Here is a 16,103-nt window from a genome sequence, read left to right as displayed (position 1 = left end):
TGTATCATAGAAGCATGGGCACCGCCTCTGCATTTTCTTACCCACTCCTGATAAAAATCCTTTGTCACTCCACTTACAAACTCTTGTGTTGTTTTAACTTGCACCAATTCGTCACACACTGTGTGACATTTTTTTAAATTCTGTGCAAAATCTACTGCCATAAGAAAAAAAGCAATTTCTGCTGGACATTCATTACCCACATAATGTAAATAAAAAAAAGAGAATTTTGTTTACTTACCGTAAATTCTTTTTCTTATAGTTCCGACATGGGAGACCCAGACCATGGGTGTATAGCTTCTGCCTCCGGAGGACACACAAAGTACTACACTAAAAAGTGTAGCTCCTCCCTCCGAGCATATACACCCCCTGGATGACCACATCTAGCCAGTTTAGTGCAAAAGCTGAAGGAGGACATCCACCCACAAGTAGAGATAGAGTAGAACCCGGAATAACCGGAACCTCTGTCTACAACAACAGCTGGTGAAAACACACGGAACAAGAACTGCCAACAGGGACAGGGTTCCTGGTTTTAGTTTGTGGCAAGGAAGTACTCTTCCCGCCAGTAGCTTCCTTAATAATTTCATCCAGTTGTTCACCGAACAGCCGGGACCCAGCAAAGGGGAGCCCAGCAAGGTACTTCTTGGAAGAAGCGTCTGCTTTCCACTCTCGAAGCCACAAGATCCTGCGGATCGCGAGGGAATTAGCGGAAGCCACCGCCGTGCGATGAGAAGCCTCCAGAATGGCAGACATGGCATAGGATGAAAAGGCCGAAGCCTGGGAAGTTAAGGCAACCATTTCGGGCATAGAGTCCCTGGTGAGGGAATGCATCTCCTCCAGAGAAGCAGAGACGGCCTTAAGAGCCCACACTGCTGCAAAGGACGGGGAGAACGAGGCCCCTGCCGCCTCATATACAGATTTGGCCAGAAGGTCAACCTGGCGGTCAGTGGGATCCTTAAGTGAGGTGCCATGGGCCACAGATACAACTGTCCGGGCTGAGATTCTAGACACCGGAGGATCTACCTTTGGTGAATGAGCCCACTCCTTGACCACCTCTGGTGGAAAGTGAAAACGGTCATCAGAACTACACTTTGGGAAGCGTTTGTCAGGACAGGCCCTGGGCTTGGTCACAGTGGCCTGAAAACTGGAGTGGTTAAAAAACATACTCCTTGCTCTCTTAGGTGAGGTAAACTGGTGTTTTTCTACCAGAGAGGCTTGTTCCTCTGACACTGGTGGATTGAGGTCCAGTATGGAATTAATGGACGCAATCAAGTCACTAACATCCGCATCACCTTCAGATAGATCAATGGGGTACATAGAGGTAGCGTCCGAGCCCACAGTAAAGGCATCCTCCTCGCCCTGCAATTCAGCTCGTGAATCAGAGCCGTGGGACGAGGAAGGAGAAGAGTCCCTGCGTCTCCAGTCGGAGCAGCAGAGGCGCCCTGAGAAGGGGGCTGATGCATGGTCAGCAGAGTCCGGGACAGCTGTCCCATGGAGTCGGCAAAGGACTGGGAGATAGCTTTAGAAAACGATGCTACCCAAGCCGGGGGTTCAGCCACCGGGGCTGGAGCAGCCGGAGGGACCCCTGGGGAGACTCCAGGCTGAGGCACCACCATGTTAGAGCAGGCATCACAATGAGGATATGTGCTCGGTTCAGGCAGTATGAGCTTACATGCAGTGCATATAGAGTAAAGCCTTGTAGCCTTGCTCCTAGTGAGACATGCTGCTGAGGTGGAGGTTCTGCAGTAAAGAACACACTCCTTCAGAATGACTCCCAGAGAGTGTACAAGAAAGTCCACAACCAGAGGTTGTGGCTTACCAGACCGTTTTGTGTGCCCTCTGGATTCCACAGCTTGGACCCCCAGACAGATGCAGAGCTGCAGCAGCCAGCGCCGATCAGTGTGTAAACGCTGATAAAATGGCGCCGGAGTGAGGAGGGGGGGCGGGGTTTAGTCCAAGAGCGGGAACCGGAGGACCAAGGAGAAATACAGGGGAGGGAAACATCTCCTCAGAGAGGAGTGTCCTCCCCTGAGCTGAACGGCCGGTGGGCGGTGCCGCACTGTCCCCCTGCATGACTGACATGCAGGGGCAGTGAAAACGAAACTAGGCCGCAGCCGAAGCCAGGGCCGGGGCCTGAATTTTCTCATGCGGCCGACGAGCAGGCACCCTCGGCGCGGTTCTCAGGAGAAAACCAGAGAACCGGCCGGAAATCACAGCACAGTGAAATAACACACTCTCCCCACAATAAATGCACAAGGGACCCTTCAATAACGTCTCAATACTTAGCTTATGAGACGCAGGGCCAGGTCCCTGAGGGGTGAGCGCTCCGTCCGGCAGGGTCCTGAAAGGGCTGCGGATGGGGACCGGTCTCCTGCAAAGCAGAGAGAACCGTGATGGCTCCCACTTCAAGCCAGAGCCCGAGGGATGGTGAAGGAGCGCGGCATGTAAGGCTCCAGCCTTGTAAATCAACCTTAACAGCACCGCCGACACAGTGGGGTGAGAAGGGACATGCCGGGAGTCCAGGCTTGGACCCGCTTTTCTTCCAACTCTTTGAAATCAAAAATCAAAAATCAGATGAGAATGCATGTGTGTGTGACCTCCTGAACACAAAGCATTGAACTGGCTAGATGTGGTCATCCAGGGGGTGTATATGCTCGGAGGGAGGAGCTACACTTTTTAGTGTAGTACTTTGTGTGTCCTCCGGAGGCAGAAGCTATACACCCATGGTCTGGGTCTCCCATAAGGAACGATAAAGAAACTAAAAATTATTTAGCCCATGTCTTTTTTCCTGTACAAAGCTCTATTCACAGTATATTCCCATATGGTGGTGTACATACCTTTTTTAGTTTTTAGCAAAAATCTTTGGACCGCATTTGATTTATTGGTGATGTAGGTCAGAGGGATATGCCATAGCAACCTATAATAATAAAGAAATAATCTACAGTAAGGCTAAAAAGTATATTACAGACAGAAATAGCCTAATTATATATCAACATTTTATAGCAATGGACTTTAGGATGGGACGGTGCCAACACGGGCTCGTATTTGTCAGTGGTCGGCCAATGAAACTTAGTGCAGCAGATGGAAGACACATCACGATTACTTCCCTTTGAATTGGAAGATGGTCAGCAGTGCCATCAGCTCATAACTAACGACAAACAGTAGTACCCAGCTACACCAATCTACTGTTTGGAGAAGTCTGGACAGAAGTGGTCTACGTGGAAGAACTGTGGCCGAAAACCATACCTTTGACATGAAAATAAGGTCAAGTGACTCAACTATGTACAAAACATAGGAAATAGGGTGCACAAAACGGCAGCAAGTGCTCCTGACTGATGAAACCACATGTGAAATATTTGGCTGTTACCAGAGGCAGTTTGTGCACTGAGACACTGGAGAGCGTGTGTCTGCGGCAGCAATTGTGAAGTATGGTGGAGGTTCCTTGAAACTTTGGGAAGCACCTAAACAAATGACGTTGAGAATTTGGTCAGGACTAATGGTGTCCTCAATGCTGAAAAATACAGGCAGATAATGAATTTATTCTGCAGGAGATTGAGACTAAACATACAGTCAGTGGCAGTAAGGATTATCTTCAGTGAGAAGAAGAACAAAGACCTGGAGGTGATGATATGGCCGCCACCGAGCCCTGATGCTAACATCATCGAGCCTGTCTTGGACTACACAAAGAGACAGAAGGATTTGTATAAGAATAAACCCACCCAAGATCAGTGGTTAGTTCTCCAAGAAATATGGAACAACCTTCCTGCTGAGTTCCTTCAAAGACTGTGTACAAGTGAGAAGAATTGGTGCAGTTTTGAAGACACAGAATATTAATTTTTGTTTCCTTTCTGTTCATTCTCTTTGCATTTTGGTAATTGCTAAAAATTTTAAATTAGCAAAAGGAAACTGTCTAGACATTTTTGCTACCCCAATCTGAGAGATGCATGTAGGGGCAGATACCCTGATTCTAGTGATATGTCACTTACTAAGGTGTTTGTTGTGCTTTCAATATAATCATTGTTTTATCAGCAAGACATTATCACTAGAAGTTTAGTTGTCTCTTGTCATGTAGTCCTTCTGCTCCGTGTAACCCTGCTACCACCAATGACCAGCAACTTTCTTCCTATGCACAGCGTATACAGAAAACTCTCAATCAGTTGTTTGGGTAGGATTATAGAGAGTTCAGCATTTAGAGAACTGCTAGATCTGCAGCAGAGAAAACAGTGATTTTATCAAAACTACAGCAAGCAGCCCAGTAAGTGACATTGCTGGAATCAGGGTCTCTGTCCCTACATCATACTGCTCTCAGATTACATACCAAGAAACTGGTGACAGATTCCCTTCAACACTACTATTTTTGAAATCATCCCTACTTTGCAGAATTAGTTCCACATTTGTCTACAACTGTTGCACAGTATTGTATGCATGGATGGTTCAGATGACCGTACATGTGTTTTCTATGGGGAGAGTGGAGTAAGGTGCAGCCAAGGACCTCTAGACTATGTATTCAGCTAACTTTGCTCTAGTGTGTATTGGCACCTTACAACATTATGAAGCTTTTACATTGGCTTGGACAAGTCAGGCCGCATCACCAGAGTTCTTCTAATAATACTTTATGGTTCTCCTTACCCAGCGGATTCGGCATCTCTGGTGCCTTTCTGATAATGTTCTTGTTCCACGTAGACATATTTTCCTTTCACTGTCACAGTGACTAGTGGGAATCCTTTCTGTAGTGTCCAAGTATTCATCATGGACCTCACATCAATGATATTATCCTCTGTCCAGTGCTGTGAGGAACAAACAAGATTATCAGAGAATGCCCGGCATTCACCACCTTTCTCCAAACTTTCGGAGATATGAAGTGATGCGGATGGGATTTGGGCACATTTGTCGGCACTGGGTTACACAATTGCGTTACTATGAACATACAATATATATCTATACTATTTCATTGAAATCACTTAGAGTTAACATGTGCTTTACATACAGACTTTTCTTGGACTTTTCTGCAGAATCCACTTTTCTCCTTATCACCACTCGCAGTGTCTTCTGAAGGACACGTCTGATGGATGCAACCAAATAATAGTAAATGTAACACTCCCGCAATACTGTTATTCTCCAAGCTACACTTATTGTGACGAGACTGTGTACTTACATCCGTCATACTGTCCCATAAGTCCTCATTCTTTGCATTGCGATAGCTAAAACGACGTAAGTAGCGTATAATCCCGGCTTCAAAGCTCTCAGAGCCCATGTAGTCTTGTAGCATGTTCAGAATGCAAGCGCCCTGCAAAACAGGCAATGGAAGTAATGTAATGTATAAGAATTGCTCGGCATGGTTCACCACGACGCCTCTGGTCCCACCAGCGGACCATACATGGGAGCAGAAGGAAGGTCAACGGCCACTTGTGGCTTTATCTGCACTAAACTGAGACACCCTTATAATGGAAACACCACAAGTTGATGGTGGTAGAAAGCATCATTCCTATCATTGTGGAGCTAGATCACCTACCTCTACACTCACATGTTTCCTTTTATTTTACTTGTTAGTACAATGCTTTATTAGTGAAACATATCGGGTACCAGTGCTATTTTTTGGTACTGATCCAAATATTCAATGACAGCTTACATTGCGGTACAGTACAGGACACGTATAAAGGACATGGAGCAAGCTAAAATCGAAATGTGAATGCTTTTGATTTTATAAGGCACCGGGGCTACTGAAAACAGGACGTGCAGAAAAATGGCCTCCATACATATTGGTCTCTGTGAGATCATCTAATTTAGGTTCTCAGGTTTGGCCATTCCTATGTAACCTGCAGTCCAATTAATAAAAATTATAATATTGATAGGTTACCTTATCATAGGAGACCTCATCAAACATCTCCTGTATCTGTTCAGGATTCTCCACAGGGGTGGACACGGCATGGGAGGAGTTCAAGGAGTCTACAGCCATGGCATTAAAACATTTGTCTAAAAATGTGTCATCCTGCAGAGAAAGAAGAGCTTAGTAGCATCTTATGTCTATACTAGAAGGTGGCCCGATTCTACGCATCGGGTATTCTAGAATTTACGTATTGTGTAGTTCATGTATGATTTTTGTTATATATATATATATATATATATATATATACATATAGATGTTGTTGTGTGTAGTTGCCAAGTGTTTGTGTAGGGGCTGTACATGTTCTGGGTGTTGTCTGGGTGTGGCGGGGGGTGAGAGCGGTGTATGTGTGTTGCGTGTGTTGCGTTGTTTGTGGAGCGCTGTGTGTGTGTGTGTTGCGCGGTTTGTGTGTGTGTGGTGTGTTTTGGGGGGAGGTATGGTTTGTGCAATGTGTGTGTTGTGCGGTATGTGCGTATATTTATGTATGCCGCGGTGTTTGTGTGTTGGGTGTTGTGTGTGTGCAGCGTTGTCTGTGTGTGTGGGTGTCTGTGTAGGGCAGTTGTTTGTGGTTCCCAGTGTGTGTGTGGTGTGTTGTGCAGTGCGCGCGTGTGTGTGTGTGTGTGTTGGGGGGAGGTGTGCACTTCCCATCGTGCTCCATCCCCCATGCAGCGCACTCCCCATCGTGCTCCATCCCCCATGCTGCGCACTCCCAAACGTGCTCCATCCACCATGCTGCGCACTCCCAAACGTGCTCCATCCGCCATGCTGCGCACTCCCAAACGTGCTCCATCCGCCATACTCCGCACTCCCCATCGTGCTCCATCCCCCATGCAGCGCACTCCCAAACGTGCTCCATCCGCCATGCTGCGCACTCCCAAACGTGCTCCATCCGCCATGCTGCGCACTCCCAAACATGCTCCGCCATGCTGCGCACTCCCAAACGTGCTCAATCCGCCATACTCCGCACTCCCCATCGTGCTCCATCCCCCATGCAGCGCACTCCCAAACGTGCTCCATCCGCCATGCTGCGCACTCCCAAACGTGCTCCATCCGCCATACTCCGCACTCCCAAATGTGCTCCATCCGCCATGCTGCACACTCCCAAACGTGGTCCATCCGCCATGCTGCGCACTCCCAAACGTGGTCCATCCGCCATGCTGCGCACTCCCAAACGCACCCCCAATCGTGCTCCATCCCCCATGCTGCACCAGCATCAGCCTCTCTACCCGCAGCACTAGCCTCTCTGCCCGCAGCATCAGCCTCTCTCCTCCCAGCATCAGCCTCTCTACCCGCAGCATCAGCCTCTCTCCTCCCAGCATCAGCCTCTCTGTCCCCGGCATCAGCCTCTCTCCTCCCAGCATCAGCCTTTTCTGTCCCCAGCATCAGCCTCTCTCCTCCCAGCATCAGCCTTTTCTGTCCCCAGCATCAGCCTCTCTCCTCCCAGCCTACCCCAGCCTCAGCCTCCCCCAGCATCAGCCTCTCTCCTCCCAGCATCAGCCTCTCTCCTCCCAGCATCAGCCTCTCTCCTCCCAGCATCAGCCTTTTCTGTCCCCAGCATCAGCCTCTCTCCTCCCAGCCTACCTCAGCCTCAGCCTCCCCCAGCATCAGCCTCCCCCAGCATCAGCCTCTCTCTTCCCAGCATCAGCCTCTCTCTTCCCAGCATCAGCCTCTCTCCTCCCAGCCTACCCCAGCCTCAGCCTCCCCCAGCATCAGCCTCTGTCCTCCCAGCATCAGCCTCTCTCCTCCCAGCCTACCCCAGCCTCAGCCTCCCCCAGCATCAGCCTCTCTCCTCCCAGCATCAGCCTCTCTCCTCCCAGCATCAGCCTCTCTCCTCCCAGCCTACCCCAGCCTCAGCCTCCCCCAGCATCAGCCTTTTCGGTCCCCAGCATCAGCCTCTCTCCTCCCAGCATCAGCCTCTCGTTGTGTGTAGTTACCAAGTGTTTGTGTAGGGGCTGTACATGTTCTGGGTGTTGTCTGGGTGTGGCGGGGGTGAGAGCGGTGTTGTATGTGTGTTGCGTGTGTTGCGTTGTTTGCGGAGCGCTGTGTGTCTGTAGCGTTGTGTGTGTGTGTGTTGCGCGGTTTGTGTGGGTGTGGTGTGTTTTGGGGGGAGGTATGTTTTGTGCAATGTGTGTGTTGCGTGGTATGTGCGTATATTTATGTATGCCGCGGTGTTTGTGTGTTGGGTGTTGTGTGTGTGCAGCGTTGTCTGTGTGTGTGGGTGTCTGTGTAGGGCGGTGTTTGTGGTTCCCAGTGTGTGTGTGGTGTGTTGTGTGTGTGTGTGTGTTGGGGGGAGGTGTGCACCTCCCATCGTGCTCCATCCCCCATGCTGCGCACCCCCCATCGTGCTCCATCCGCCATGCTGCGCACTCCCAAACGTGCTCCATCCGCCATGCTGCGCACTCCCAAACGTGCTCCATCCCCCATGCTGCGCACTCCCCATCGTGCTCCATCCCCCATGCTGCGCACCCCCCATCGTGCTCCATCCCCCATGCTGCACCAGCATCAGCCTCTCTGCCCCCAGCATCAGCCTCTCTCCTCCCAGCATCAGCCTCTCTCCTCCCAGCATCAGCCTCTCTGTCCCCAGCATCAGCCTCTCTCCTCCCAGCCTCAGCCTCACCCAGCATCAGCCTCTCTTCTCTCAGCCTCCCCCCTCCCAGCCTCCCCCAGCATCAGCCTCTCTCCTCCCAGCCTCCCCCAGCATCAGCCTCCCCCAGCATCAGCCTCTCTCCTTCCAGCCTCCCCCAGCATCAGCCTCCCCCAGCATCAGCCTCTCTCATCCCAGCCTCTCTCCTCCCAGCCTTCCCCAGGATCAGCCTCTCTCCTCCCAGCCTCCCTCTTCCCAGCCTTCCCCAGCATCAGCCTCCACCTCCCAGCCTCCCTCAGAATCAGCCTCCCCCAGCATCAGCCTCTCTCCTTCCAGCCTCCCCCAGCATCAGCCTCCCCCAGCATCAGCCTCTCCCAGCATCAGCCTCTCTCCTCCCAGCCTCCCTCCTCCCAACCTCCCCCAGCATCAGCCTCCGCCTCCCAGCATCCCCCAGCATCAGCCTCTCTCCTCCCAGCCTCCCCCAGCATCAGCCTCTCTCCTCCCAGCCTCCCCCAGCATCAGCCTCCGCCTCCCAGCATCCCCCAGCATCAGCCTCTCTCCTCCCAGCCTCCCCCAGCATCAGCCTCTCTCCTCCCAGCCTCCCCCAGCATCAGCCTCTCTCCTCCCAGCCTCCTCCAGCATCAGCCTCTCTCCTCCCAGCCTCCCCTAGCATCAGCCTCCTCCTCCCAGCCTCCCCCAGCATCAGCCTCCCCCAGCATCAGCCTCTCTCCTTCCAGCCTCCCCCAGCATCAGCCTCTCTCCTCCCAGCCTCCCCCAGCATCAGCCTCCCCCTCCCAGCCTCCCCCAGCATCAGCCTCCCCCAGCATCAGCCTCTCTCCTTCCAGCCTCCCCCAGCATCAGCCTCTCTCATCCCAGCCACCCCCAGCATCAGCCTCCCCCAGCATCAGCCTCTCTCCTCCCAGCCTCCCCCAGCATCAGCCTCCCCCAGCATCAACCTACACCCTCCCAGCCTCCCCCAACATCAGCCTCCCCCAGCATCAGCCTCTCTCCTTCCAGCCTCCCCAAGCATCAGCCTCCCCCATCCCAGCCACCCCCAGCATCAGCCTCCCCCAGCATCAGCCTCTCTCCTCCCAGCCTCCCCCAGCATCAGCCTACACTCTCTCAGCCTCCCCCAACATCAGCCTCCCCCTCCCAGCCTTCCCCAGGATCAGCCTCTCTCCTCCCAGCCTCCTCCAGCACGCCGTGCTCCTCTGCCGACACTCACAGATCCGATCGCATACACTCACACACACACACACCCACCCGATCGCATACACTCACACCCACCCGATCGCATACACTCACACCCACCCGATCGCATACACTCACACCCACCCGATCGCATACACTCACACCCACCCGATCGCATACACTCACACACACCCGATCGCATACACTCACGCACACCCGATCGCATACACTCACGCACACCCGATCGCATACACTCACGCACACACACATTGACGATATTGCACATACGCGCTCATACTCACAACATCCGGAGATACCACATGCTTCTGGCCATGTGATCCTCCGGCAGTTCCTGGAAGCTCACAGCACAGTATCGCGGCCGAGAAGCAAGCGATATCTCCGGATGCTGTGAGTGTGTGGATGCGATCTGATGTGTGTGTGAGGTGTGTGTGAGAGTGATCTGATGTGTGTGTGTGTGTGTGTGTCTGTTGTTATGTGTGTGCGTGTGGATGTTCCGCCGCTGCAGGACCTTGATGCGCTGGTAACTATGCTACCATGGTTACCAGCGCATCACGTCCCCCACTCGCACGGGAGCCCACACCAGCATACGGCGGCAAACCCCAGCAATGCGAGGGTTTGTGTCGGCTGGGTTGGCGGAGTATGCTGGTGTGGGCTCCCGGGGGGTACAGTACTCACCTGGTAGTCGTGTCTCCGTGTCAGTTCGGGGGATGCGTGCGGGGGGCGGGGCCAGAGCGAGCGTGCATTGCGTGAGGGGGGCGGGGCGTGGCCGAGTTGCCAATACGTGCAGGGTGCGGGGACGAGAGGCCAATCCGTGTGGGGGGTGAAGCCTGTGCGAGCGGCCGGCCAATCAGTGTGGGGGGGGGAGCCAGGGCGAGCGACCAATCCGTGCGGGGGGGCGGGGCCATGGCGAGGCCAGTGGCCAATCCGCTTTGTGTCACCGTAAGGACACAATTTTGGAGCAAGACAGACAGACAGACAGACAGAATAAGGCAATTATATATATAGATGTCTGTGCACCTGAAATCCCCCAATATACAGAACACACATTATTATACTCTTAAAGGGGTTGTCCACTAAACAACATATATCACTTATCCACAGGATAGGTAATGTATGATCATTGTAGGGCTGACTCCTGGACCTTCACCAACCATGAAAATGGTGGTGATAAAGTCTCTTGTGTGAACGGAGCAGACAGACATGAGCATGTGCAAGCACTGCTCCATTCAATGTCTATACCAGTAATAATTGCTGCTGGGATCATGGATTGTCTCAGCAGCCATTCTCCAGTGTTCATTTACTTCAACCATTTGCTAAAAGCACCACTCCAGCGTATTTTTTGTATTGCACCACTGGTGCTGTACTTTAAATGGAAGTCCCCTATCACTGACCTTCTGGTGGCTTCACCTTCTATCGCTGCTGCACCGGTCGGTTGGTCTTACAGTTTCATGGAGCGCGCCGAAGGTCACGACTCAACACAACTCTATGAGAGCATTAAATCAGGCCTGGTTCTGCCCCTGCATTGCCCTCATTCTGGCTCTCATAGAGTTGCATTGGGAGCTTGTGACATAACGTCTGACTTCTGGCCAGTCACAAGTTACAGTCACAAGATGGTGCCTTGGAACCAGAGCAGCGTAGGTAACGATAACAGAAGGTGAGTATATGACAGAGGTCTTACATTTAAAGTTGGTGCTTTAAAGGAAATCCGTCAGTAAGATTGACTCTCTCCATGTGGGTCAGGAAGTTGAATTAATTGATACCCGGATATCTGTGATCCAATGTCTTATGCCGGACAAATCCACATTTTTCTTAATATGTAAATGAGCTGTTAAAGGGAAACTGTCAAGTGTAAAAACACTATTAACCTGCAAATATGGGGTTAATCTGCAGGTTAATAACATTTTGGAATCTGTCCGTTGACTGCACATCGAACCCTGCTGCCAGGAGGAAATAACTTTATTTCTTCTGGCAGCATTTGGGCTTTAGTCATAGGGGCGGCAGCGCTGCAGATTCAGTCACCACTGTGGGTATGGAGAGTGGCGGCTGTAACTACCCTCGGTAATTGACTGACCTCTAATGCTGAGCGGCTGTCAGTGAGTGCGTGGGGTGAAGTTACAGCCAACGCTCTCCATGCACAGATTGGTGACTGAACCCACACTGGTGCTGTCTCTGTGACTGAAGCCTGAACGCTGCCGGGAGGAATAAAGTTTATTTCCTACAGGGAGTGGGGCTCTCAGTGAGAGCGCTGGGCACGTTCCTAAAGCTATTAGCCTGCAGATTCACTCAATATCTGCAGGTTAATAGCGGTTTTACACTCAACAGTTTCCTATAAGATCTATGGACCAGTTAGAGATCTCCATGAGAATCTGACTTTAAATCTTAGTTTTTAAATGAAAGGGGGTGTTACCAGTGTGAGACATGTAATGACTGACACTTTGCTCTCATAATCACGGTATGCTGACAGATCCTCTTTATGTAAGTCATAAAAAATAAACTTACAACTTGCAGCTCTGGATAAGTGATATTGACAGATATATACTCCATGAACTTTGCAAATCCTTCATTCAGCCACAGATCATTCCACCACTCCATCGTTACCAGGTTTCCAAACCACTGCCAAAAAGTAGAAGAACTGCGTTATCATTCACAGCTACAGAATCTACAGTCTCAGATATAGTGCATAGAGAGATAATAATGAAGATTTACTGTTGGGATATGTGTCACTATTATTCAGGGCTGAACTCCTACTTTTATGAGGTACAGAACCTAGGTCAGATCCAAGGTTCATTGTCTAGGCCCAAGTTCCATAAAGAACAAAAAGCCAGTTATTGTCTAACTAGAAGGTGGCCCGATTCTAGAGTATCGGGTAGTCTAGAATGTGTATGTAGGTTAGCAGATTGAATAATAAGGTAATGAATGGACTGGATGGGTTAGGCTTAATTTAGTATTCTTATAATTGTTTATTGGTTTTAAAATGACAAACAACAGAAGGAACAGTTTTAATAGATGAGTCTAATGTTTAATGATGTCCATGGTTTGTAATGAAAGAAGGCCTGAATAGTGTAAAGTTAAGTAAAAATATGCTGATGCTGTGATGTGGCCCAATGCTGGTATGTGCCCCCATCGTGGTGGAGCCACCATCCTGACATGTGCCCCCATCCTTCAGGGTAATGTGTGCGGGGGGCGGAGTGCGGGGTGGGTGGAGCCGAGCGGGGCCATGGCGCTGAGGACGTCAGTACCGGGGACTGCATGGCTGGGGACAGGTGACTATCCAGGTGTGTGTGTGTGTGTTCAGTGTATACATGCGGAGGGCGGAGTGTGGGGGGGGGGTGGAGCCGAGCTGGGTAATGTGTGCGGTGGGCGGAGGCGAGCGGTGGGTATGTGTCGGCTGGGTTGCCCATGTGGGCTCCCGGGGGTGCAGCACTCACCGGGGAGTCGGGGCTCCGTGTGGGTGCGGGGAAAAGTGTCGGGCGTCGTCCTGTCGGCCCATAGTTCGGGCTGTTCAGTTAGGCTCCTTGCACACGTAGCCAGGGTAAATATCAGGTAACTAAGCAAAGCGCTTTGCTTGTTTACCCAATATTTACCTTGGTTACCAGCGTACACCATTTGGCGCTGGCTCCTTGCACACGTAGCCAGGTTAAATATCGGTTAACTAAGCAAAGCGCTTTGCTTGGTTACCCGATATTTACCTTGGTTACCAGCGTACACCGCTTAGCGCTGGCTCTCTGCACACGTAGCCAGGGTAAATATCAGGTAACTAAGAAAAGCGCTTTGCTTAGTAACACGATGTGTACCCTGGTTACGTGTGCAGGGAGCCTTAGCTGAGCCGTTGGTCGCAGGCTCTTTAGCGCACACACTGTGGCGACGTTTGTCACAGTAAGGACATCATTTTGGACCAAGACAGACAGACAAACAGACAGAATAAGGCAATTATATATATATATATAGATGGTAATTAGCTGTCGACACTTCTAACAAGGCCGACTACACGGTGCCTGCTGACCTATTACTGCAGAGCACAAAGGATTCGAATATGTAGGATGGTCTATCTCAATAAAGGTAGGAAACTCTACATACTATATGGGAAAGGCTTTTTACCTTGCAGAGATTGAGATATCACTCCAGCATGCCTGGAGTGAGGAGACTAATAGCCGCAACGCTCCTCTGGGAAATATGCTAATTGATCCTGAGAACCTGGGCTTTCAAGAGCCCCATGTAATTGATGAGGTGGCCCATCATTCTTAATGGGATTTCTGGAGATAGCTAAGCACTGTGATCTGCTGGTCTTTGGTACTTCCATGAAAATGAATACACCACAGTATGCATCATCGACCTTCACTCTATTCACACGGAACTGGTCGGACCCCAGCAATTAGTAAATTAATCTCTATCTTATGTATAGGGAATACCCTCCAAATTCGAGAATACCTTTTTAAGTCTGTTTTGTTTTTTATTAGATTTAAGCACTGGCGCTCAGGATCTTTGAATGTGACCTCGGGGAGATTTCTGCAAGTAAAATGTCATTCAGATGAGTCTCACCTGGTGGGCCAGCTCGTGAGCAATGACCATTGTAATCCAGAGTTTATTGGAGGCTGTTGATGTCTTACTATCATACAACAATGCGGACTCTCTGTACGTCGTTAGCCCCCAGTTTTCCATTGCACCAGACTGAAAGTCAGGAATTGCCGCAAGATCTAAATAAATTAGTGAAGTCATTAGGAAAACAAAAAATAAGAACCCATCCTGAAACATCCGCACAACCATCAATCATACATACCTTGCTTTGGCAAAGGGTATGATATATGGAAATATTCCTCATAAAAGTCCAGAAGTTTTACTGCTGCATCTAAGGCATACACAGCCTGATCTATCTTGTGTGGAACAGTATACACGGATATCTTGAATGAAAGCAAAGAGACAAGAATTATATTAACAGGCATGTGTTACTGTTACAGATGAGCGGATCGCTTCCCGCAACCCCAGTCCACGGTCCAGGTCAGTGCTCTTGGGCCATCTACGGGAGCTGTGTGTATTTCTTCACCTTCCGGGATCAAAGGCTCGTCTTATGATTAGCCAGTGCTGGCGAGACCTCATCTATGCTCCGCCAGCGGCACAGATGATGTCATGTCAGGCTGACTAACTAAACGTTGTATTGAGGAACCCGGAAACTCAGGAAATTCACACACCTCTTGTCTATGGCCAGAGAGTATTGACCTGGACTGGAGTTGGGCAAAGTGATCTGCTAATCTCTAGCTACCATCTATGAAATAACCTAAAGTTATCTGTAAGGGACTGCCCACACAAGAATACATGCCTACTGCACCATCTCATTACGTTGGACTCATTTATGGCCCTAAGCTTTAATACCGCACACTACCTGGAGAGAAGCAAAGCTGTTTTTGTAAAACAGCAAAACAATAAGGATTATACATATCTTGCAAACTTTACCTTGACGCCATGATTTGTGACCTGACTGATTGATTTGAAATCCGAAACAATAAAAGCCACAAGATAGGTGCTCATCTTCACCGTGACATCGAAGTGGTCTTCCAAGAGCCCCTTATCTACATGTACAGTCGTTACCTGGGAAAGGAAGTGATCAGAGTGAGGTGTATGCAGGCGGGAGGCATTTCATCAGTTTACTTCCCACTGACAATTCACAATAGGCCCAGTATACACAGAAAAAAAATTACACACTAAAATCTCATGGTACAAAAGGGGTATAGTGCCGCACCCCAAGATCTACAGGACTTTTGAAATAGGAATGGCCTCCGTTTATGGCCAGGAACAGAATTATTTTACTCCCTCAACATTTTTATTTCATTTCTAATCCCTCTTTATAATTTAGTATTTGCTTTTGTGAAGTTCTGACAGTAACAAGAACATACTTACTATGGGCATATTGGACACCGCACTGTGTTTCACATCCCTTCGGATTTTAATGGAAAAAGTGGCTTTGTAGGCGGGTTCATCAAAACATGGGAAGGCCATGCGGGCAGCTGTAGGCTCAAACTGGGTTGATGCAAGGACCCTGACAAAAAGATTTCAGAATCTTGTGATTATATCACATGTATTGAACTGTAACAATTCATTGTGCTATTTCTTCTATAAATATATCCGTAAACTGACAACTGGGTGTTACCATGTCCTTTCTCTTAGGGGTGTGTTACCAAGGAATTATTACTGATTGGACAGGGTTAGTCTATACAAGGACACAACCCCAACTAGTACAGCAACTTGTACACTGAGCAGCAACACAATATAGAATGCTAAGAATAATATATTAAAGGGAATATAATGTAAAGCTGAACAGTCATGTGACATAAATATGTATTTTACTTACTTGGTGTAAATGACTAGTGATGAGCGAGTATGCTTGTTACTACTCGGTACTCGCACGAGTATCACTGTACTCGGGCTACTCGG

The 16,103-nt window shown here is 49.7% G+C and overlaps 1 protein-coding gene across 1 annotated transcript in view; it reads right to left on the bottom strand.

Moving 5' to 3' along the window:
- The window catches only part of ERAP1 (endoplasmic reticulum aminopeptidase 1), an 82,127-nt gene that overhangs the window by 30,238 nt on the left and 35,786 nt on the right, over positions 1–16,103 (bottom strand). The window contains exons 3-12 of the mRNA XM_075325069.1: positions 15,570–15,708; positions 15,126–15,260; positions 14,455–14,575; positions 14,217–14,371; positions 12,177–12,290; positions 5,855–5,986; positions 5,153–5,284; positions 4,985–5,059; positions 4,627–4,784; positions 2,835–2,914 (exon numbers count right to left, since the gene is read on the bottom strand). Coding sequence (XP_075181184.1) covers positions 2,835–2,914; positions 4,627–4,784; positions 4,985–5,059; positions 5,153–5,284; positions 5,855–5,986; positions 12,177–12,290; positions 14,217–14,371; positions 14,455–14,575; positions 15,126–15,260; positions 15,570–15,708 — 1,241 coding nt within the window. The remainder of the gene's footprint in view (positions 1–2,834; positions 2,915–4,626; positions 4,785–4,984; positions 5,060–5,152; positions 5,285–5,854; positions 5,987–12,176; positions 12,291–14,216; positions 14,372–14,454; positions 14,576–15,125; positions 15,261–15,569; positions 15,709–16,103) is intronic.

Source organism: Anomaloglossus baeobatrachus, chromosome 1, assembly GCF_048569485.1.
Source record: "Anomaloglossus baeobatrachus isolate aAnoBae1 chromosome 1, aAnoBae1.hap1, whole genome shotgun sequence".
Classification (NCBI taxonomy): Eukaryota; Metazoa; Chordata; class Amphibia; order Anura; family Aromobatidae; genus Anomaloglossus; species Anomaloglossus baeobatrachus.
This window is presented reverse-complemented; position numbering and strand designations above follow the sequence as displayed.